Raw genomic sequence first — 25,000 nt, 5'->3', positions numbered from 1 at the left:
AACTGTTTTATTACGGAGAAAAAGGAAATACGTTTTTAAAAATCTAAAGTATTCGATTACAACGGAGTGGGAGACGGGCTTTTCCGGGGTAATGGATCCCATACCTGTATATGCCGAGGTGCACAGTTATAATAAATGAACAAAAAATTATATTAAGTTGGCCCACCCTATAAAAAAAAATGTGACTTTTATTTTCTACACATTATACAGGTATGGGACCTATTATCCAGAATGCTGGGGGCCAGGGTTTTTCCGGATAAGGGATATTTCGCTAATTTGGATGTCCACAACTTAAGTCTGCTAAAATTCATTTAAATATTGAATGAACCCAGTAGGCTTGTTTTGCCAATAATAAGGATTAATTACATCTTAGTTAGGATCAAGTACAAGGAACTGTTTTATTATTACAGAGAAAAAGGAAATCATTTTTAAAAAATAAGGAGGACCAGCACACCAATTCAGATCAAATCTTCTTTTTATTTACCATGCGTTCCAACGTTTTGGTCTCTCTTGGGGACCAAAACATGTATAGGTATAGGATCCATTATCCGGAAACCCATTATCCAGAAAGTTCCAAATAACAGAAAGTCCATCTCCCATAGACTCCATTTTAAACAAATAATTCTAATTTTTAGAAATGATTTCCTTTTTATATTCCTTTTATAATATAGCATTAAAATAGTACTATGTATGCAAATAAATGTTCTGCAGATATATTTATGGTTACTAATTGCAAAGGCTTCTGTACTGTGTGAGCATTAAAATAAAGCTGTCTATTAAATTGTGAAATAGTCACTATGTTCTGCATTATATCTGTATTTACTGTTTGTAAAGGCTGCTACATATTTTGCCCTATGGAGTTTGCAATAATTATTTAAACTTTTTATAATATTACCCTTGTGCTTCTATTTTTTAGATAAGCGCACTTTTATTCATGAAAAGATTTCCTCTATTATTAAAGAAACCTTTACTAATTTAATATCCAAATATCCTGAATATGAAAGCTGTGGTAGCTCATTAGCTGCGTTTTTTATTTAAAAAGGTATGCCTTTATCTTTTAACCACATAATTTGCCACCACTGGTTTATAATAAGTTTTGGGTACTGCTTCCATAATTTATTTTATATACCATATGCATAAATTATATATTATGTTCATAAACTGAAAAGTTTCTGTGCAATGTAAATCCTGTCTGGTGCAGTTAGTTGTGGGGAAGTAATAGCTCTGCATTCTTACTGCTGGGAGCGGATCAGGCAAGTTTTCAGAGGTACAAATGTGTCACAGCTGGTATACCAGCTAGCTTCATTCTGTTCTTCTGCCCTGTAGGCATTGCTCTACTATGGTTTATACAGTCTGGCCTACCTCAAGCAAAGTCGGATGGCTGACAGACAGCACACTGTGTCCAGCATTCAAAGAAAGTAACCTGCTTGGCCCTAGCCAGGTTAACAGTGGGCATATGTGAACCTGGACCCTGATCATGAACCCCTAGCAATGAAATAGTAATAAGCTTGGATATTGGATCTTTAGACTTTATCAAGGAAACTCTTCCATGCTAATGGGAAGTACTGCATGGAACCACAGTGGAGCTATATAAAAGTTACAGTTACAAAAATTGCTACATACTCAGGCCATTATGTTTCTTGGTTAAGGAGATTTTTTGGCTAAACTGATTAGAAAAACTCAAATCTTAGAAATGTAGTATTTGAAAACAGTTGTATTGGACATTTTTAATTCCCTGTTCCACAATTAAGCTATAAGAATGTCTGTCATTACCCTTGCAGTGACAAAAAAAGAAAACAGGTGGGCACTCTGGAAATCCAAAAGACAGGCCATTTGAAAAGTTAAAAGGAATGTTATTATAGGAAGGTCCTATAGAGTTCAAGCAAATCTGTAATGTGTAATGTGTACATGCTGGTAAAGTACTGTTAATTTAGGACATTCAATACCATGCAATATATCACCTTGATCATTTTTACATTTAGTCTTCTAAATGCTTGTTGCTTATTCATAGTTTCTCCTTATCAGATACTTTTATAGGCAGTTGCTGCTTTTCTACAGTGGAAGTAATGGAATGATGGACAAGTCCATATTTTGCACAGAACCTGCAACCAACCTTCTTGCTCTAAAACCAAATTTCAATATCTTCCTGTACATGAATCAGCTTCCAAAAGGAGCTGCTCAGACAAATCCCCAACTGTAAGTGTTAAAAATGTTATAGGGATTGCACTGAAATGAACTTACTATACGAAAGACAAAATGTAACATGAAACATAATTAAGATTTCCTACCGTTATATATACTTTTATGTACCAGTTATCACAGGGCCTTCAGGCCATATCTGCTTTAGATACCACATTTTAGGTAGAAGCCGCCATTTTTTCGACCATTGTTTCCCTTATTACAGTAGAATTAAGAGCTTCCTTTGTGCCATAGGTCTTTCATTTCATCATTGTCCCAATCTTGGTTTCTTATCCCTATCTCCACATGTAGAACTGTATGTTTATTTGTACAATTTCTTCTTTACACCTCACTCAGCGTACCATTGTCTGTTACCTGTTGGTCGCCACCATGTTTTTTTTTTTTTTTTCACTTTCCCCTGACTTGATATGGCTTTCTTGTCTTTTCAAAGTGAGAAAAGTTTGGTGCACTTAAGGTGGCCACACTCGTGGCGATTTGCGATCTTTTGTGCGACCATCGGTCGCATGAAAGATCGTCCAATCAGCCACTAACCGTTCAGGGCCGAGACGGCAGATAAGGAGGTAGAAACAATAGGATTTCTACCTCCTTCTGCCGATTCAGCCCTGAAGGCAGATTTTGCTCAGGCGCCTTCTATGGCACCCGATCAAAATCTTTTAACCTGGCCGATCGGCGAGTCGACCGATATTAGCACTGTATGTAAGGGAATGGACTAAGATAACATCTAGATGATCTAAACCCCAGCTTAGTTTTGTTCATTCCTACTCCAGAAATGGTGACACAGACAGGCCATCTATATAATAGGAAGATGAACTGCCTCTCTCTCCAAGGAAAAGGCCTGTGTAAAATAATTTGGCTGCTCACCTCGCTTTTTGAAAATGAGAATTGTAGCCTAGAGTGATTTTGCTCTTTGCAGACCTCATCTGGTTTTTGCTGTTCATCCTTCTTTAACTTCTTTAAATTTCTTTTAAAAAGGGACTGTACTGGTATATGATAACTAATGAGGTCTGTTGTAATAAAGTAATGGCATTGCATGAATGGAATGCTTTCTTATAGTATTGGGGTCCTGAATTTGCATGGCCATCTTTGTGTTTTCTCCCTCTGCCTACATGGGTTTTTCTGGGTACTCCGTTTTTGTCTCATTCAAAAACCATACAGGCTTAGGGGCTGATTTACTAAGACACGATTTCGAATCCAAATTGGAAAAATTCCGATTGGAAACGAACATTTTGCGACGTTTTCGTATTTTTTGCGATTTTTTCGGCGTCTTTACGATTTTTGCGTAAAAACGCGAGTTTTTCGGTGTCTTTACGAAAGTTGCGCAAATTCGCGATTTTTTCGTAGCGTTAAAACTTGCGCGAAACGTCGCGCATTTTAAGTTTTAACGCTACGAAAAGGCGCGACTTTGCGCGCATGTGTTAACGCTACGGAAAAATCGCGAATTTGCGCAACTTTCGTAAAGACACCGAAAAACTCGCGTTTTTACGCAAAAATCGTAAAGACGCCGAAAAAAATCGCAAAATTACCGATCATTACGAAAAAAACGCAGTCGGACGCATTCGGCCCGTTCGTGGGTTAGTAAATGTGCCCCTTAGACTTGGCTTGACTTGGACAAAAGGTTCTGTATGGAATGGCGTAGATTGTAGAATCTGTGGCACCTGAAGGTAAAGACGCACAGAGCTACTAGTAGCAGCTAGCAGAGGCAGTTTTCAGTATTGTCTATGGCAGGGTATTTTCTGGAGTTTAGTAGCCATGAAAAAGTAGCTGCTACTAGTAGCTGTGTTGCTTCATGTTACATTCATTGTACTCTTAATCCTTTGGTGATCCCTTTGGTGATAATTAAACACTACCTTTGTTTACCCTTTTAGATGTCTCAGTCCACATTCTCTCTCTCTGCTCATGAAGCCAATGACAAACTAAGGGGGAGATTGACTAATCCACGAACAGTCCGAAGGCGTCCGAATGCGTTTTTTCATAATGATCGGTATTTTTGCGACTTTTTCGTTGCCATTGCGACTTTTTCGTATATTTTCCGTGACTTTTTCGTCGCCGCAAAATACGATAAAGTCGCGGCGGCGATGAAAACTTCGCGACAAATACGAAAAATTGCGCCGCCGATTAAAAAGTTGCTAAATTTTTTCCAATGCAATTTTTTCCCTTTCGGGATTCGGATTCGTGGATTAGTAAATCTGCCCCTAAGTCTTTATGTTTCAGTAGAAGGCAAAAATATCCCAGCAGCTTGCTACTCAGGTGAAATAGTTCATAATCTATACAGCATGTCTTCTACTGATAAACCTGTGTACATCAGCACTATTATCGTTGTTAAGTTATGTTTTGGTATAGTACAGTTAAACGCTGACATCATTTAAATTATATTGGCCCCTAGTATAGTAACATTATCTGTATGTATTATTATGTGAACAGGTCACACACAGCGCATGGGTTATATACTGTTTTATTCTTTAGTTAAATATACAGTGGTGTGAAAAACTATTTGCCCCCTTCCTGATTTCTTATTCTTTTGCATGTTTGTCACACTTAAATGTTTCTGCTCATCAAAAACCGTTAACTATTAGTCAAAGATAACATAATTGAACACAAAATGCAGTTTTTAAATGAAGGTTTACGTTATTAAGGGAGAAAAAAAACTCCACATCTACATGGCCCTGTGTGAAAAAGTGATTGTTAAAAAATAACTTAACTGTGGTTTATCACACCTGAGTTCAATTTCTGTAGTCACCCCCAGGCCTGATTACTGCCACACCTGTTTCAATCAAGAAATCACTTAAATAGGAGCTACCTGACACAGAGAAGTAGACCAAAAGCACCTCAAAAGCTAGACATCATGCCAAGATCCAAAGAAATTCAGGAACAAATGAGAACAAAAGTAATTGAGATCTATCAGTCTGGTAACGGTTATAAAGCCATTTCTAAAGCTTTGGGACTCCAGCGAACCACAGTGAGAGCCATTATCCACAAATGGCAAAAACATGGAACAGTGGTGAACCTTCCCAGGAGTGGCCGGCCGACCAAAATTACCCCAAGAACGCAGAGACAACTCATCCGAGAGGCCACAAAAGACCACAGGACAACATCTAAAGAACTGCAGGCCTCACTTGCCTCAATTAAGGTCAGTGTTCACGACTCCACCATAAGAAAGAGACTGGGCAAAAACGGCCTGCATGGCAGATTTCCAAGGCGCAAACCACTTTTAAGCAAAAAGAACATTAAGGCTCGTCTCAATTTTGCTAAAAAACATCTCAATGATTGCCAAGACTTTTGGGAAAATACCTTGTGGAGACAAAAGTTGAACTTTTTGGAAGGTGCGTGTCCCGTTACATCTGGCGTAAAAGTAACACTGCATTTCAGAAAAAGAACATCATACCAACAGTAAAATATGGTGGTGGTAGTGTGATGGTCTGGGGTTGTTTTGCTGCTTCAGGACCTGGAAGGCTTGCTGTGATAGATGGAACCATGAAATCTACTGTCTACCAAAAAATCCTGAAGGAGAATGTCCGGCCATCTGTTAGTCAACTCAAGCTGAAGCGATCTTGGGTGCTGCAGGAGGACAATGACCCAAAACACACCAGCAAATCCACCTCTGAATGGCTGAAGAAAAACAAAATGAAGACTTTGGAGTGGCCTAGTCAAAGTCCTGACCTGAATCCTATTGAGATGTTGTGGCATGACCTTAAAAAGGCGGTTCATGCTAGAAAACCCTCAAATAAAGCTGAATTACAACAATTCTGCAAAGATGAGTGGGCCAAAATTCCTCCAGAGCGCTGTAAAAGACTCGTTGCAAGTTATCGCAAATGCTTGATTGCAGTTATTGCTGCTAAGGGTGGCCACACCAGTTATTAGGTTCAGGGGGCAATTACTTTTTCACACAGGGCCATGTAGGTTTGGATTTTTTTCTCCCTAAATAATAAAAACCCTCATTTAAAAACTGCATTTTGTGTTTACTTGTGTTATCTTTGACTAATAGTTAAATGTGTTTGATGATCAGAAACATTTTGTGTGACAAACATGCAAAAGAATAAGAATTACCACTGTAATTATAGAATAAAAAAGGGTTGTATATTTTAATAATCTTAATCATAATCTTTTTGGTGGAGCTCCAAATTAGAGTACAGTAGAAAAACGGTCAATTGTTCGGATAATTCCCATGGGTGTTAATGGCATAGTTGCCATCCCATGTGTTTAACCAATCACGGACTGCAAATTTTAATAGATTTAATAGTTTTTTTATGTATTTTTTACAAGTGCAGGTATGGGACCTTTTATCCAGAGTGCTTGGGACCTTGGGTTTTCCAGATAAGGGGTGTTTCCATAATTTGGAGCTCTGTACCTTAAATCTGCAAAAAATTATTTAAACATTAAATAACCCATATGATAACCGAGAAAAGGGAAATTTGTTTTAACGTTTTATTATTATTATTATTATTATTTGCCTAAAGTCTGAAGTCTATGGGAAATGGACTTCCAAAATTTGAGGGTTTTTTTTTTTTGGATAACAGGTTTCCAGAAAATGGATCCCATACCTGTATATAGTGCTGGGCGGTATGACCAAAAATTTATATCACGGTATTTTTCAAAATTATATCGGTATCACGGTATTTGACGGTATTTTTTTTTCCCCATGCATGATTAGGTGACCACCCCAAACACCCGCCACCCGCACCCCCCCACCACCCCAAACACCCCCCACCACCCCAAACAACCCCCCATCCGCACGCAGCCCCCCCACCCCCCATCCGCACGCACGTCCCCACCCCACCCCAAACACCCCCCATCCGCACGCACCCCCCCCACCCCAAACACCCCCCCATCCGCACGCACCCCCCCACCCCACCCCAAACACCCCCCATCCGCACGCACCCCCCCCACCCCAAACACCCCCCCATCCGCACGCACCCCCCCCACCCCAAACACCCCCCCATCCGCACACACCCCCCCACCCCACCCCAAACACCCCCCCATCCGCACACACCCCCCCACCCCACCCCAAACACCCCCCCATCCGCACACTCCCCCCCAACCCACCCCAAACACCCCCCCATCCGCACACTCCCCCCCAACCCACCCCAAACACCCCCCATCCGCACACACCCCCCCACCCCAAACACCCCCCATCCGCACACCCCCCCCACCCCAAACAGCCCCCCATCCCCTTCACATAAATATAACCCCCCACCCCATCACAACCCCCCCATCCCCTTCACATAAATAACACCCCCCCATCCCCTTCACATAAATAACACCCCCCCATCCCCTTCACATAAAATATAATTACTTGCCAGGCACCCCCACCCCCGACCGCTCACATTGGTATCCGACTCTGAATGCGATGGCGCTTTTGTAGAGTGTGCGCGCTGACGTCACGTGCGCGATGACGTCACGTGCGCGCTGACGTCACGTGCGCGCTGACGTCACGTGCGCACCCGGAAGTATTCAAGCACACCGGTATGGGGGTATGTAGAAAATGCATATCGGTTTCAAAAAAACACCGGTGATCGGTTTTTACCGGTATACCGCCCAGCACTACCTGTATATAAATCTTCGCTTAAAACTAACTTGTAGTAGATAGGCAATTCCATTCCAAGTATTAGCATTATAAAAGTGTGTATATATATATATGATCACAGTGTTACATTAATGATTTGTATTTTGTTTTGTTACCAGTTTCATTCTGTTTTATATGTTTAGGCAATGCAGCTTGTTCAGATACCAGAGGATTAGAAATTCTTTTAGTTTAAACAGCAAGTTCCCAGGACTGGGAACAGAAACCATACAATCAATCCTTTATAAAATTATATGGAATTTGAATGACCACACTGATATTTAAGCATACTCCATTAAGTTTTTTTTAATATTCTTTATTTTAAAACACTTAAATGGGGGATACAGAAGGCAAGAAGGGGAGGGGGGGTCAAAAAGATTAGTATGTACAATAGGCACATACTCCATTAAGTTTAATGTGACAATGTGATTGTCTAGATTTTGTACAAAATTTCTTGACATGATGGCCCTGCCAGCTGTGTATCTCCTATTTGCTGCTGCTGCTAAGGGTCTTCCAAATTGCCCACTGGCTGCTGCTCTGTGTCTTCTGATTCTTTCTCAGCTGGCTGCAAATGAAGAGTAAAAAATCGTCCTCATCTTCCTCTGCAGGATTTACATATGCGTCCTGTAATGATCCATAAGAAATAGTTACATTTCATGGCATCAATACAAAATTAATTATTTTAAACTCAGTGTAACATTTATATTTATATTTTTTAGACTACAATCAACTTATGAGGTTTTCTAGCTAAAAGTTAGTGATTTAGTTCTACTGATATCAAGGCTAGCCCCTGCACTTACGGTATGTCCCTCTTGTCTCACTTCCCTGCTGCTAATGGCAAACATATCTAACAGCCATACAGGGAACACATACATTCTGACTGGAACTACTGCAAATGCTAATAGTTTAACCAGCAGGCTAGTGATTACAAAAGGAAATTAAAAAGAGGACTTCTCCTGTATAACTAATAGAAGTGCAAGGAGAGAGAACCAACCTGCTAGTAAAAGTTCTTGCAGGGCTAAAGTGGTGCTACTGCCTAATATTAACTTGTAGCTATTAGGGTTTTAAAGAATCAGTAGCAAGAACCTATGTGTAATGTAAAGTTGCACATGTTGCTGAAAAGCTAATAGATAATAGCTGTAGTTGCTAGAAGTTTAAAATAAATAGAAGCAAAATAAATGCCTGTGTTGACTTTTTCCATAACTGATTTGGTTGGATATTTTAATTTAGACCATACTGTCCAGTTACTTGGAAATGTGTGGTAAGTTGGGTGATCCTGATAGGAAGCCCCTCTTCAATTTCATCTTGAACAAAATGGAATTAAAAAGTTGTCATATATGTGTAAGGCTATCCATATGCTATCCATCCATTTGGCCCGTGGGCTAATTTATCAAGTATCAGAGCGGTTGGCCTGTGTATGGTCAACTTTTCCCATTACAATTACTGTTAAATTATCGAATATGTATTTAAAATGTATGAATACCTTGGACAATTCCATCACGTTCTGATTAAGCTCCAAACTCCACTGTGCTCTTCTGATCCCTCGTGGACAGCAACACCTATAAACAATATTGTAATTTTAAAGTACACACACAATAATATAGAGATAAATGTACAAACATGAAAAGTTATACTCACCAATTTCAATTTCATCCAAGTTACTGTGAACTCCCGGAACATTCCAGCTGGCGCTATCCCCTAAATCATCTAGGACCTCCCCTTTAAATTCCCGGAGTTATACTCACCAACTTCAACTCTGTCTTTGTGAGCTCCAAGAACATCCCAGCTGGCATCATCCCCTAAAATATCTAGAATTTCCCCTTTACACCCTCCCCTCTTTCCCAAACCCCAGTCCCACTAACAGAATTACTGGATGTGCTATGAATGAGATGAAAGAACTTTGTAGCGTTATAGGTGTATGATATATATATAGGACTATGGCCATGTTATAGATGTTAAACAGATCCCTTGCCAAGCAGGAGGTGGTCTGGCGAGGTGAAGGTGGTAGCATATGCTGTGGCAATGGCTCGCCATAAAAATTCCAGCTTTAGCTTTTAGTATAGCTTTAACTTTAGTTTTTAGTATAATAGTTTGAAACACCTGTCCTGCTACTTTCCACCTGACATATCCCTGCTTGCTCCATCTGACCATATTTCTGCCAGCTATGTCTCACCAACACCACCTGCACTTTAGAACTTTGATCAGTATTTAACCTGCAAATATAAGTAAACCTCTATTGAGCTTTATATCCCTGGACAGTGGCTTATTTATATTTGCATTGCTTATGCTAAGGTTTTAAAGCTTTGCACATGGTTTCACAAACCCAAATCTGATCGAGTGGCCATGTCCTTGGCCCACCCATTCCCTACCCTATGCCCAATGGTATAAGGGGTAATTTGACAATAAAGGCTTGCATAGATGTTGCCCTGTTTCTGAAGTATAAGATTCGGGAAATTGACTCTCTCTCTCTATCTCCCCATATGTGTCAGGTTAGGGTAAAGGGGGTTAATCATTTGATCCACCCCATTTAGATGGTGTCTTAGAATTCTTATGCAAACCACTTAAAATTGCCCCTATTGAACTACTTTTTTTTATAAATACTTTTGGTGGTGGTAAGGCCAGTGATAGCAGAGACGGACCAAATAAAGTCTGATGAAAGAGGCAGTGATATTGCTAGATGGAACAGGTAGGAGGGAATTGTAGTTGTTAGTAAGGCCGTGCAGGCAGTGGTCATGTTTGTTGGAACATGTCATGGTATAGTCTAAAGTAGCAGGCAGTATTATAGTGAAATTTTGTAGCCAAGAGGCAGATCTCCTTATTCACTGTTTAATAGATGTTATTTCAGTGTCTGTTTAGATGTATTGTCTATGGCTAAGGCAGTGGTTTACAGAGATAAAATAGGCATTGGTTTGGCCAAAAGTATTAGGTAGCCAGTGTTAAAGCAGCTGTAATAGATGTTGGTAGAGCTGTAAAAATGGGTAGTTGTAAATATTAACAGCATTTGTAATAAGGCACAATAGAGCAAGTGTTAATACACCCACATGAAGCAGGAACCTAAAGCAGGTGTTAGTGCGGATTGATGGAGTGGGTGGTATGATTCAGGTAAAAACAGACCCCGTTCCAGATAAAGCAGGAGGTGGTATGGCCAGATGAATTGGTGGTGGTAGCACAACAAATGGTGTGGCACAGGAATACAATAACAATAGCAGCTCCAGCTGCATTATGGTGGCTTTCAACATCTGGCCTGCTACCTGCCACTTGCCACATCTCTGCTTGCTCCATTTGCCCCGGCATCTACCCACCCGCACCTAAGAACTTTGATCAATTATTAATCTATAAATATAAATAAACCAATGCTTGAGGACCTTTTGATTCCTCTACAATGGGTTACTTATAGTTGTACTGTTTGTGATAATATTTGAAAACTTTTTACAAACCCAATTCTACTTGAGAGGCCATGTCCTTGGCCCACCCATTCCCTGCCCTGTGCTCAACGGTATAAGGGGTAATTTTACAATAAAGGTTTGCATAAGTGTGAAGAGTTTTAGGTACTTGACTCCCTTTCCCTACCTCCCCATATGCAGTTAGGTTTGGGGAAAAAGTGTGAAGAACCTGATCCACCCCATTTAGATGGATTCTTATGCAAACCACTTAAAATTGCCCCGATCCCGTAAGCTTACCAAGGACATGGCCCCTCGCCAGAAGTAGGGACAAATTTACAAATTTTTAAATTGCAACAGCAAAAGTAGTACTTGTGCTATCTGTGGTGGTAAGGCCAGTGATTGTAGAGCCAAGTGGAGCAGGTAGAGTCTGATGAAACAGGCAGTGATATTGCTAGATGGAACAGGTTGGAGGAGATTGTAGACACAAGTGGAATAGGTGTTAGTAAGGGCCAGATGACAGTGGCCCAGGCAGTTGGAACAGATGTCAATATTCATTTGGGTGACTAGGTAGTGCTAAAGGCAGGTTTAAGTAGGTGGTGTTAGATTTGTGATGGACAGCTGGACAATAAAAAAGGTGGTATGGGCAGATATATAAGCAGCTAGTCCATTTGATGCATGACTTACAGGTACCGGGTAGAAATGTTAAAGGAATGGCCACCTAAACAAGTTGACGTAGGGTGTCAATGGCAGCAGCACAAAATTGCTCACTCCTGCCAGCTGGGATTCAGATATGTAAAGCATTCAAGAATGCAGTCATCTGAATCCAAAGCGGTGTTGCCATTCAGGAATGGTAGGTCGGCACTTATAAATTCATTGTGATCCTGAAAAACAAAAATAAATTGTCAGTTCAGTTGCTATACGGAACAAATTGCAGGCAGAAACTACTTCATGTAAATATTACCAATTAATCACAAGTCTATTCTGCTCTATTTGTGGTATCCATTGTTTGGCAATGTACAACATTCCAAAAAACTAATATGTGTGTGCCCTTGGGGCAATGGCAAACTAGTTTTTAGTAGCCCGAAAAACGTGACACTAAAGCAGTGATATCCCAGCTTGTTAGCTAGTAGTAGGCAACGTTGTAAGAAAGGAGGGCTGAGGAAGATACAAAGGGTAGTGGTCTCCACAGAGTGAGAACGGGATGGTATTTATGCAAGCCTGAACTCCAAACAATAATAGTAATAGTTTTGGAGAAGCTGGGGAAAAGGGGGAGGGAAAATAAAGTAAAAGAAACTTTTTATGAATGTCTTTAGACAAACCTAATGTCGACCCTGCTTCTTACACCTACTTTCTAAGGCTGCATCCTGATATATAAATGTACTTTAATAACGTGCCCTACCGCTGCATACATTTGTGTAACAGTTTCTGAACCTACTTGTCTGATACAAATATATAATATATAACAGTGCTGAGGAACAGCTTATAAAGTCCAAACAGAAAGGAATAGTACAGTCCACAACCATTAACTTACATCTTCAAATCTAATTGGTGGTGAAATCCTTTGCCTTTCAACGTCCTCCCAATTAATTTTCCTATACAGTTGGTGTTCCCTTATATTTCCATTCATCCCAAGACGTTTGTGTGGTCTTTTCTTCAGGAGCTAAGAAACAAAAGAATAGTTGTTTACATAGCATTTAACTCTACTCAACAGCAGTTGTAAAAATAGGGAGGATTTCACTAAACCTACTGGCAGTGAACAGTTGCCCAGTCAATTTAGCAGTTCCAAAACTACTAGCTGAAATTCTCATGCGTGGTTTAGTTTTTAAAATGTGTTGATCTTTGAGTCTCAGATCTATTATCAAAAGCAAATTATCCAAAAGCTCCTAAATAGCTCAATACAATAAAAATGTCTCTCTTTTTTGGCTGATTTTCAGTAGAGACAATAACTATTGAACATGTCAACATTTTTCTCACTAACTATATTTCTAATGGGGCTATTGACATGAAATTTACACCAGATGCCAGTAAAAACCCAAGTAATCCACACATATAGTATCTCTACTCTAAGGAGTTATTTATCACGCTGTGTAAAAAGTGGAGTAAAACATTATCGGTGATGTTGCTCATAGCAGCCAATCGGATGCTTTGGTTTTCTAACTGTTGAAATCTAATTGCTGATCACCGGTAATGATTCGCTCCACTTTTTACGCAGCATGATGATAAATATACTTCTTTGCTAAAGAGAAAAGAGCACTAATACTGTATACAGTGGAGCAGGTACTAAGGATTAGGTTTATCCATCCACACCGTTGTCTCAGACACACAAGATGTAGCTGCCCATCTTATTTACATCTCTATTTATTTGGTGGCATCTGTTACAGGGGTGACAAATTAACTGCGCAATTAAAAAGTCTGTACTAGAAAATATGCTCCAAAGATGGGCACACACCACAGATAGGGATTGGTCAACGGCCAATGAAAACCCAATTGTCTGTGCCAATTCTTTTGATAACCAAGTTTTTTTTAACATTCTATTATCATCATTTATTTACTGTATATAGCATCAGCAAGTTATGTCTACTGGAGTTCTGCCCAAGTTGATAATTGCAGTACCCCAATGGTGAGTGACCCCTGAGAGCCCAGCACCCAGAAACGCCTTGCAGTTTGTGTAGCCAACAGATTAACTGCTCAAACCCACCTTCTGCAGGAGATCTTGCAATGTTGTGCTCATCCCCTCAGGAAACACCGGCTTCTCAGTGAGGATGGAACTTCTCACATCCTGTTGGTGGTAGTCGTCATGAAAAGGGGATTTTCCTGTGGCCATTTCGCTCACTATTATCCCTAATGACCACCAGTCTACTGCCGCGTTGTACTTCTTGTTACCTAGCAGCTGATATAAAGAAAATATATTACCAAATGCCAAAATCAAGTTTACAGCATCTTCACTCATTCAGTAAAGACAAAGGAGAACAAGTTATTGGTAATTTTCTGGCACTTCAGTACTGTCACTAGAAAGCTAATGCTCACTTTTTGTTCTCTCTTGATGTTGGATAACCTATATATTTATTGCACCAGGATTCTGGCTTTAAATGGTGAAGCTAAAGCATATTTGTATTTTCCATTTGGCCATTTACTCTTTCACCAATCCCATGTTTGGCTTTAAATATATTGAGCAGTTTCCTACCTCTGGGGCCATGTACCAGCATGTTCCAGTTTTCCCACGGATGGTCTTGTGGCCAAAAACGCCTTCTGCTGCGATGCCAAAATCAGCGATTTTCATGTGTCCGTCGCTGGTAAGCAGGATGTTGTCTGGCTTAAGATCTCTGCAAGAGAAGGATAGTAAGTAATTTTGTGGCTATAAGTAAATGAAAAACTGTACCCTTTATATTATAGTGTTATAATAGCTCTTTAGCTCCCTCTACTCACTCTCTAACTGCTCATCATCCTATTTTATAACTTCTTAACTACCTTATTCTCACTTCAAATCACCTCATGCAGTCATTCTTTCTTGACCTTTTAGTGTTCTTCCAGTCCATAACTGTACCACTTAAGCACTGCTTTCCTTGCTTAATATCAACTGATTCCCATTTCCTAACCTAATTGCTCAGTACCCCCACCTCACTCCGTATACTCTCTCATTGTGCCTTTTCCTTCCCAGCCAACCATTCCTCTAGACCTTGGTGTCTATTAGCCTCACCTCTGGTGGGGAAAACAATTTGGCCCTGATAGGTACCCTTTAACTAGCAGGTTGAGTTAATGAATTCTCAGCCAAGCCTCTGTGGTACTGATTTTTATTGCAATATTCTGTATTTGAGTTATGCATGTTGCCCTTACACCTTCTGTCATACTCTCACCCAGCCCATAGCTTCTACTGATTTCTTAAATTACAGAAATTATTATACTATGTTAATAGCATGACTTAAAGCTTTGTCTTAAGTTTTAAGTGCTAAGTATTATTTAGCTGCAGTGGACCTACAATTAAATAATTAAAATAAACTTAGCAAATGTGTAAGGAAAAAGGAAAAGCGGACAGAAAAACACTTTACTTTTTTAAAAATGTAGGTTCCTTTATAAACAGAACACTAAGAGAGCATCTTGCTACTGAGCTGTATCTGTACACAATCTGATTTATATACGGTACAGCTGATTTAAAGATAGTGGTACACCATGAATTTTCTCTGCTGGCAGTAAAGTACTATCACCATGTGTGTCTAGTTGCTACCATAAATGTTATCTACCTCTCACTGCACTCTCACTGAATGGGGTGGATTTTAGCCAGAAATTGTCAGAATGCTACACACATTTCTGCATTATTACCTTAAGTATTAACTGAATAATATATTAAATATGCAGAACAAAAAAACTTTCTACTTACCGATGGATGATACCTAGAGAATGGAGATGCTGAACACCACAAATTAGTTCTGCAGAGTAAAAGCTGGAAAAAAAGAACAAACATATTAATAGCTGCGCTGAATTCTCAATAGTTTCCTTTTTCCAAAATGTTAATTTTACACTACAAAATGAAAATTGTGGGTGCCCATGTGCCTCTCCCAGCCTGGCGCTCATCAATACAGGGATGCGGCCAGTAAATTATTTAGGGGGGGTCACAGATCAGAGTTCCATTATAGAGCTCAAATACCCGTGTCTGTGTTACAAAATGCAGGGCAGAATGCAAATGTAAAAAAACATGGCAGTTTGCGCCTGTTGCTTTGCACCCTATCCTGCCCTTTGTAAATGAGGCCCAGAGTCCTATAAATATTTCACAACTACAATCAGTTGTAAGTCCATTGAAACATAATATATTCTCATGCATGTGCCACTTATATTGCCCTTTAATTTTCCACAGCCAAAGCCAATTTACCACAGACAAAAATACATATTTGGTGCAACCCTATAAGGCTTACATTCTGTATACCTTAATCCATTTATCTGATGCCTTTCACTTTCACATTGGTTTATACCAGTAATGTCAATTCTTTTCAATGATGTCACAAGTACAGAGCTACTTACATGACATGTCTTTTTTTCAGATGGTGCTTGATGCCCAGCAGATTGCTGAGGCTGCCTCCGCCCGCATACTCCATGACCAGAAAGGCATATTGCTGAGTGCAGAGACAAAAGGGAAGAGAGTGAAACACAGGAAGAAGAAACCCCAAACTATTGCATGTAATACAGGCATGTCCCTCAGCAAAACCAGATACAGAAAGAACAAGTATGTTGTGTAATACTCTTACATGGCTTTTGTTGCTCATATCATGGCATTTAGCTGAGCTTTGGGGATAGACAACTAGTAAACCAAACGGTATGGCAGCATTGGAAGTAACTTACTTTGGTCTGGAAGGCTGCAAGGCCACGGCACAAGAATGGACTGCCGCAAGCAACATTCAGGATTCTGGCCTCCTTCTCTATCGTTTTCTTCTCCTCGTCCTTGGGTGTCTTCCTGATGACTTTTACAGCCACGCGTTCTTTCTTCGTGGGGATGGAAGCCAAAAACACCTGAAAAATCAAAAAAGAATAATGTGCATCTTCCAAAGGGCTAATTGATTAAAGGTTCTGTGCACTTTAACATGCATGCAAGTTGATAAATAGTGGGCACAGAATAATGAAGAATGGACATCATGGCACCACAAGAAGCAGCACTGGAGTGAATGGTTATTAAATTTGCTTTAGTTGCACCTTGAAGCTGCTGTGGGCTTTTAATGGGCCTTATGCACAAGGTGCAAAGCCACACAAGACAACTAATAACATGTATTTAGAAAGCACCAACATACTTGGTAGTGCTGTACAGTACTTATAGATTGCCTCTCATTGCACCCTGGTACCACTTTTCATCTCTATAGCAAATGATCCCAGTGAACCCCACTGTAGAAGAATTCCCATTATCTCCTATTTGTACTGGGCAAAGGATCTTTTTTACCCAAGGTAGGGATAGATATATAACCCCACATTAACCCACCATAATATTTGCCATGTTTGGAACAATTAGAGGTTGATAGAGACCAATTAATACAGAAGCATAAGGAGAAAAAAGCTAACCCGATGAGCTGCTCATATATTTTGCTGCTGTTCATACCAAAATAGACTTAGGAGTATATTTATTATACTGTGTAAAAAGTGGAGTAAAACATTACTGGTGATGTTGCTCATTGCAGCCAGTCAGATGCTTTGCTTTTTTAACCTTGAGCAACATCACCAGTAATGCTTCATTTCACTTATTACCCCTTATTGTTTGAAACTGTGCTTACCTTACTTTTTTTTTTTTTTTTTAAAAAACTTGCCCTTTATGCAATGTCCTTTGTCACCTACCCATAGTTCCATACCTAGCCCTGCCCCCCATTTCGATTAGTAGAGTTTTTGTGTCTGTACATGTAATATTGACAACATAAAATTTTTCAGTTATTAAACTACAAGTTAACATCCACAAGCCCAAATTCCATCTCATACTTCCAACGTCCTCTGTTTTATTGTAGATAATATACAGGTCCCTTTCTATTGAGCACATCACTCACCTTGCCAAATGTGCCTCGGCCAAGAATCGAGTGGAACTCATAGTTGGTAATAATGTGTTCCGGTAGACGCTCAGCTTGAATGGGCTGTCTCTCCTGGCTTCTTCTTTCTTCTGGGAGAAAAGGAATCTTATTAACAGCACATTCAGCAAATAACCACCAGTACCACAAGCAACTGAAATGTAAAGTCTTGTTATATGGTTGGATTATTTTGTCAGTTTTTCTACACTCTTATTTAAACAGTTTATTGTTTGAAGATGCTGTTATGGCTTGTTTGCTAAACCAATTTTATAATAATTTTTTTTTTTTTACCTGTCTGAAATTTATGTTACAGTGAGGTCACAGAAATTTATGGCACAGCATAACCCCAGCATTTTATGCCAAAAATAAAAGACAGAGTGGCCCCAGAAATAAATGACTACATGCCCCCTAGCCTTTCATGATTCAGAATGGCCCCCAGCATTGTGTGACATGTCATGGCCCTTGAAACATCTAACATATTGCAGATCATGGCCCTCTAGCATTCTGATACAGCATAGCCCCTCTGCTCCATCCTATGACAGCTGATGCAGGAGCAAAGCTCAGCTACTGAAATAAGTTTAGTGCTGGTGTAGAAATAAAGAAGTAGAGTGGCATCCTTACCCACTTTTAGCCCTGGTCACACCTTTTAGCAAATAGTCAGTACTATTTGGTTATATAGGTCAAAGTCGATCAGCAATTTATTTAATTATGTATATTCAGTACTATACAAACTAAAAAACTAGTAAATAAGGTCAAACCGGTAAGTTAATGCACTCAGTACTGGTCTTGTGTTATGAAACTTTCTGGCTGAGTACCTGTTCTTTCCTGGCTGTCCAGAAGTTTCATCTTCTTCCTCTTCATCTCTTCTTCTGTAGTTGTCTCTTGTTGTCTTCTTCTCTTCTTGGAGACAGACTCCATGTTTGGGGTGGAGAATATGCTTAAAAGCACTTTCCTCCACCTGGAATACCTGCAGAAAAAAATGCTTTTGTTGGGGGATCCCAAAAAAGCGCTCTCGAACTCTCCGAAAATCCAAATCGCACCGAAATCTCTCTCAAATCGCACGAGCAAAGAAAAGCACTGAGTCTCTCATAAGAAGCTCAACCGCTCTGAAATGACCAGTATTGGTAGGGTCCAACTGTCACTTTGCCAGTCACAAGGCTGCCATGACATCACAGCAGCCCAGACCAAAATCAGTAGTAGATATAAATTATGTGATATGGTTTTGAATTTAAGGATCTAAAGCTTTCCTATGCAAGAAATGCAAAATAGTTCTTTTCCTAATGCACTGTATTCTGCAACATAGAGATCTCAGCATTAGCATTGCTGAATCAGGTCATTTGTCATTAAACTGTCATATAATATACCCAATAACAAGACAAATATATGTGTAACAATACAAAAATCTTGTGTATTTGTTCATATAAAAGTCACATTTTAAAGGGCACTTTTTTTTTTAAGCAGCACCTGCTTTTTAAATTCAATATTTGCTTCAGGACAATTTCAAAAATAATGTCCTACGCCCAATCCTGTTATAATCCTTCTCTGCATTAACTGCATTAGCAGCAAAACAGAGCAAACTAGGAGAAACATTATAGAGCTGCCCCATTATTCCTTCTATCCAAGCTTGGTTCCTGATTAATAAATGTGTGTTTTTGTGGCATCAGAGTTGTCTTTGAGGCAAACAGCAGGGGAGCACGCAGTATAGCTGCATATGCCACAAGCTGTATATGAGCAAGGGAATTATGGGACATGCACATAGTGGATGGGGACCCTTTGTAAAGACACTGGGAAGGTAGATTTGGACAGTAAAAAATAAAACACAAAAGGATGACTGTGTAGTGTTCATGGTTTTGATATATATATATATATTTTTTATATAGGAATAAATATAGGAGTAAAATACATGCATAAGAGTCTGCACTTATTGTACAGCGCTGCGGAATATGTTGGCGCTTTATAAATAAATGTTAATAATAAGTCTAAGGCTCAGATTCAATACATCTACTTGTACTGCATGAGTCGGCCTGAAACCCATGGGACCTGCAGGTCTGGGCCAGTAATTTGCCCCATAGGCATGTCACAAGTGGGTGGCAAGTCAGACCCTACCAATCCGTGAAATCCCAGGCCCATTAGTGATCTGCCCCCACTGATATCAGATATCTAATCAACAGGATAAGGAAGGACCCACGCTCACTAAAGTCTACCTTTTTTATCCAGGGATGTATTTAGATCCAGTGCCACCCTAGGTACCGGACTAAACTGCACTCCCAGCATGTGGAAGTGTTATAACAATACCCTTACAGATATGTAAATGCTGCATCATTTTTGCAACATATGTCTTCACATATCTCAAGCTGTCATAGAACAGAGGTTTATACTGGGCCTGCTCACAACACAATGTTCTATTTTCCATCTGTATGTTCATGTACAACACAATAATGTAACATTGTGTGCTTACAAGCCCAAAAGCAGATATGTTAGTCTGTTCAACTTTTCAAAACTTTTATTTTTTGACATTTTATTTTCAGGGTGGGACAGAGGCTTCAAGTACACGGATTTCTCAGAATAAAAATCAATGTTCATACTTATAATGTTCCTTAACGAGAACATTCCTGTATTTATACCCCAGTTTACTTTAAATGAACCCAGCCAGTACTGGGTGAACCACACCAAACTAGTAGTGGGGGATGCCCTTAAGGCCTATATACGAGGTGAATATATGTCTCATATCAAACAAACTCCCAATACAACTCTGAAATTGGCACTCCAATATATAAACATACAGTATATACTCACTTTCTAGGTCTGAAAATTAAAAAAGTTAACTATTTTTGGTAGCATAGCCGCTACCACAATTGCCAGGTGTGCGACAGTGCTACCTAAACCCATGTCCAACCCCAATCTGCCTCGCTACCAGAAAGGGCCCTCCCCGTGATAAGGGTACCCTCAGCCCTGACTAGGGCGGCCCCTGGTTTTCTGAAGGGCTGTCCAGGTCAAAACTGTCTGCCCAGTTTTCCAAATTAGGAAAATCAGGCAGGACTCCCTGAGATGCCATAGCCCCACTCCATAATGTCACTAGCCTGCCCCGGGTGATATCATTGCCCCGCCCAAAGTAAGGAGCCAGGAATGATGGCAACCCTAGTCCCTGACCCCCTCAAATAAAGACGCTAACAACACAGCTGGTATTGGGAAACTTTATTCAATATCTCAGAGTAAATGCATACATCCTTTATGTTTAGAATTTCTTTTCTTTTTTAGTTATTATAACTCAAAAATATGTTTCAATGCGAGACGTGCACCTATATATGTATATATATATATATATATTTTTTTTTTTTTATTATAGTGAACGGTGCCAAGCTATACTACTTGCTATCATACTGTAATGTTATACAATGCTGCTGCATAGGATTTGCATTGCCATGTACTATCACAAATACTTCAATAAAACTGTATTGTGGGGTATCCTTAATGGAGAAGGATCTAGGGGTTTTTGTTGATAACAAGTTGTCTAATGCCAGGCAGTGTCATTCTGTGGCTACTAAAGCAAATAAAGTGCTGTCTTGTGTAAAAAAGGGCATTGACTCAAGGGATGAGGTCCCTGGTAAGGCCTCACCTTGAGTATGCAGTGCAGTTTTGGGCTCCAGTCCTTAAGAAGGATATTAATGAGCTGGAGAGAGTGCAGAGACGTGCAACTAAACTGGTTAAGGGGATGGAAGATTTAAACTATGAGGTGAGACTGTCGAGGTTGAGGTTGTTTTCTCTGGAAAAGAGGCGCTTGCGAGGGGACATGATTACTCTGTACAAGTACATTAGAGGGGATTATAGGCAGATGGGGGATGTTCTTTTTTCCCATAAAAACAATCAGCGCACCAGAGGTCACCCCTATAGATTAGAGGAACAGAGCTTCCATTTGAAGCAGCGTAGGTGGTTTTTCACGGTGAGGGCAGTGAGGTTGTGGAATGCCCTTCCTAGAGATGTGGTAATGGCAGATTCTGTTAATGCCTTTAAGAGGGGCCTGGATGAGTTCTTGAACATTCAAAATATCCAAGGCTATTGTGATACTAATATCTACAGTTAGTACTAGTGGTTGTATTTATAGTTTATGTATGTGAGTGTATAGATTGGTAGGTGTGGGTTAGGTGTGCTGGGTTTACTTGGATGGGTTGAACTTGATGGACACTGGTCTTTTTTCTACCCTATGTAACTATGTTAAAAAAATCCCATCTGGAGTGTTTGGTGAGCGGCCCAGGTGAGAGTTAGTGATGATAATTATATCTATGGCTATATGTATAGATATGTATATGTATACTGAATTATCCGCCTGTGTTTCAGTTGTTTGCTCTTGAATTACGCTTATATTATATACCATTTTCAGTGTTTGTGAGTTTAGAAAGTTCCTCTACACCTAAATGGAATGATAAAGAATACAAATAATAAAATCTGTTCTAAAAGAAGAAGGAAAGGCATTTTACAGCTAATGGATTTGCCATATTAGTGCCTCCTAGAACGCTATATTTATTCTGCAGAAAGCATTACCATACCTAAGTAAATAGCCCTAGAAGCCCCCTCTGTTTGTTAAAGATAGCAACTGCCATTTTAGTTTGGTCTGCCTTCACTTCCCTGCCTGCACACTGCTCCTGGAACAGCTTTAAGCTAAGATTACACACTAGTGCCGTGCCCTGAAGAATTTTTCTGAGAGAAGGAAGTCTGACACAGAAGGTCATGTATACAGAATAATAGGAAATAAATGTGGTGTTTCTTTTTACAGAGTGCTCAGAGTAGCAGTTCTGTTAGTGTTTATGGATGTATTTACATATACCTTTCTGATACAACATAGTTTTCATCTTTCCTTCTCCTTTAATATGAATTTGGGTTTTGGACTTAAGCACACTACCTGTATTTTACATTTTGTATCAGATTTTTTTTTAAAACAAATGTAAATAGACCAATTATGGATAGAGCGTTACTACTGAGATTGAGCCAGGGCGTAACTATAGAGGAAGCAGACCCCACTGTCACACGAGGGGGCCTGCACCATAGGGACTGCTTCCCTTATTGTTGTATATAAATCCCAACTTCCGGCCAGCTCTCACGTAGAAAAGCGAGTGAGGATTTATATGCAAGTGAGTAGGGAATGCCTTCGGGCAGGGGGAAGGGTGCTGTGTTCGGATGAAAAGAAATGTTGAATTATTCACATAGAAAAGCACGAGGAATTCATGATTTCTGAAGACGGGTTGTAAAATTAATGTGCTTTCAGTTTCACCAAACTGGTATATACTGGCCATTCTATTGAAAAAGGCCAAACCTTAAAGGTAAGAACCCACGGAGCTCCAAAAGGCTTTCCACCGGCAACAACATATATATATATATATATATATATATATATATATATATATATATATATATATAGTATATATGAGTGTATTACATATATGTCAAACACAAGGCCCGGGGGCCAAATCCGGCCCACCTGGCTGTTTTATGTGGCCCTTGGTGAGTGTGTCTGACCATCCAGCCTGATCAATTTCCATTTTCCTCACATAGTAAAAAAAGACTAAGGCGTATATTTATCATGCTGTGTAAAAAGTGGAGCGAAGCATTACCAGTAATGTTGCCCAAGGCATCCAATCAGTAATCAGATTTCAACATTAGCAAAGTATCTATTGGCTGCTATGAGCAATAACACTGGTAATGTCTTAGTCCACTTTTTACACATTTTGATAAATATACCCCTTAGTATCTTACTAAGTATATTAATAAAAAAATTTGGCCCGCGGCTTAGCCTGTGTTTTAGATTTCGGCCCCCTTATGTGATTGAGTTTGACACCCCTGGTGTATTAGATAGGCCTGTATAATTATGTATATATGTCCACTGGGATTCATTTGAAGGGAAATGAATTTCTTTTCAATATTTATAGAGGTACAACATAAAATTACAATTCCCTTTTGGTTCTTTGAATCCAAACTGGATATAGTATATCAGGGGTCCCCAACCTTTCTTACCCATGAGTCACATTCAAATGTAAAAACATAAAAAATATTTCTGCGGGGTGCCAAAAATTGGTTGTAAATGGCTATTTGGCAGCCCCCAGGAGGCTCTGTATGCAACCAAAACTTGCCTCCAAGCCAAGAATTCAAAAATAAGAACCTGTTTTGAGGTCACAGCCAAGGGGCTGGGGAGCAACATGTTGCACAGAATCCAGTGGTTAGGGATCACTGTAGTAGATGGTAAGCTGGGGAGCACCAAATTGTTATCTGTATATCCAGTTGGGGGAGTTACCAGCTAATGTAGGCTACTCATGATCAGAGAGTTGCAGTTCTGTCTCATTAGGTATAAGAAATGCTAGTAGGCAGTGGATATACCAGAATCTCTGAGTGTGAGTGATTTATAAAAACCATATGTGGAACAAGACCATACCATTGGCTTATGTAGTCATTTGGGCTGTAACTCTATTAGCAGAGTGTATTAACTGCTGATTTAATGACAAGCTAGTAGTAAATGTTAAGTATTAAATAATGGTGTGCCATCTCAGAATATTAATTATATGTCAGAATAGCAGCTAATATAAGCTGGACAGAGAGTTGTAGTTCTACCTCATTCAGGAATCTGGTGAACATGATAGGAGCTAGTATGTGCTGAATTAGGTACCATACATCATTCTATTAACAACCAGGGGAATGAAATGGATCCTTGAATGTTTCCCTTCTATTTTTCATGATGATATTATTTTAGTTAGGGGGCCATTAATGAACAGATTTTTTTTTTTTTTTTTTAAATTGCAGAAAAATAAAAAACGCTAAAAATTAAAATTTGAATGGAACAATGCCAAGATCATGTAGAAGTCAATGACGGACATCCCTTCCGTTCCCTGCAGGATCCTTCTTTTGCTTCCAAACCTTAGGTTTCTGATTTTTGACGTTTATTTCGTGTGACAATTCAAAAAAGTAGAGATTTTGGTGCATCAAAAAACTACAGTTTCACCACTTTTCTGCAACTGTTCCCACACAATTGTTCAAGTTCGGACCTTTAAGTAAGCAGCAGACATTAGTGGAAATGAATTTATTTCAATATTTAAAAAGGGGAAAAAATGAGCAATGTTTAGTGTTTAGTAAATATGCCCCTAAAAGTCAGAAGACATCTCCTGAGAGGTATTTAGCACGGTTTCACCCTAAACTATTTGGCAGCAGAAGGATGTTGGTAGCACAGCAGTGACCGGCACCTGCTTGTACTCTGAACACTCTCCCGGGCAAAGCCCCTTTCTATCGTTCCCTATAGGTCCGTGAGGCAGTCAGTAAAAGCCAACTGACCAATAGGAAGAGTGGGCTTG

The 25,000-nt window shown here is 39.7% G+C and overlaps 1 protein-coding gene across 3 annotated transcripts in view; it reads right to left on the bottom strand.

Moving 5' to 3' along the window:
• The window catches only part of LOC108648247 (protein kinase C delta type-like), a 49,984-nt gene extending 31,130 nt beyond the window's left edge, over window positions 1–18,854 (bottom strand). The window contains exons 1-10 of one of the 3 annotated variants that reach the window (XR_004222774.1): window positions 18,485–18,854; window positions 17,652–17,761; window positions 16,471–16,638; window positions 16,153–16,244; window positions 15,515–15,577; window positions 14,324–14,462; window positions 13,838–14,029; window positions 12,671–12,799; window positions 9,240–12,020; window positions 8,052–8,380 (exon numbers count right to left, since the gene is read on the bottom strand). Coding sequence is in view for 1 of the 3 variants with exons in the window: in XM_018096171.2 (XP_017951660.2) it covers window positions 12,671–12,799; window positions 13,838–14,029; window positions 14,324–14,462; window positions 15,515–15,577; window positions 16,153–16,244; window positions 16,471–16,638; window positions 17,652–17,761; window positions 18,485–18,587 (996 nt within the window). In the remaining 2 variants the exon portion in view is untranslated. Of the gene's footprint in view, window positions 1–8,051; window positions 8,381–9,239; window positions 12,021–12,670; window positions 12,800–13,837; window positions 14,030–14,323; window positions 14,463–15,514; window positions 15,578–16,152; window positions 16,245–16,470; window positions 16,639–17,651; window positions 17,762–18,484 lie in introns of those variants that run through there. The other 2 variants (XR_004222776.1, XM_018096171.2) reach the window with 2 other exon arrangements.
• Window positions 18,855–25,000: the final 6,146 nt, after the last annotated feature.

Source organism: Xenopus tropicalis, chromosome 1 (assembly GCF_000004195.4).
Source record: "Xenopus tropicalis strain Nigerian chromosome 1, UCB_Xtro_10.0, whole genome shotgun sequence".
In the NCBI taxonomy this organism is placed as follows: domain Eukaryota; kingdom Metazoa; phylum Chordata; class Amphibia; order Anura; family Pipidae; genus Xenopus; species Xenopus tropicalis.
This window is presented reverse-complemented; position numbering and strand designations above follow the sequence as displayed.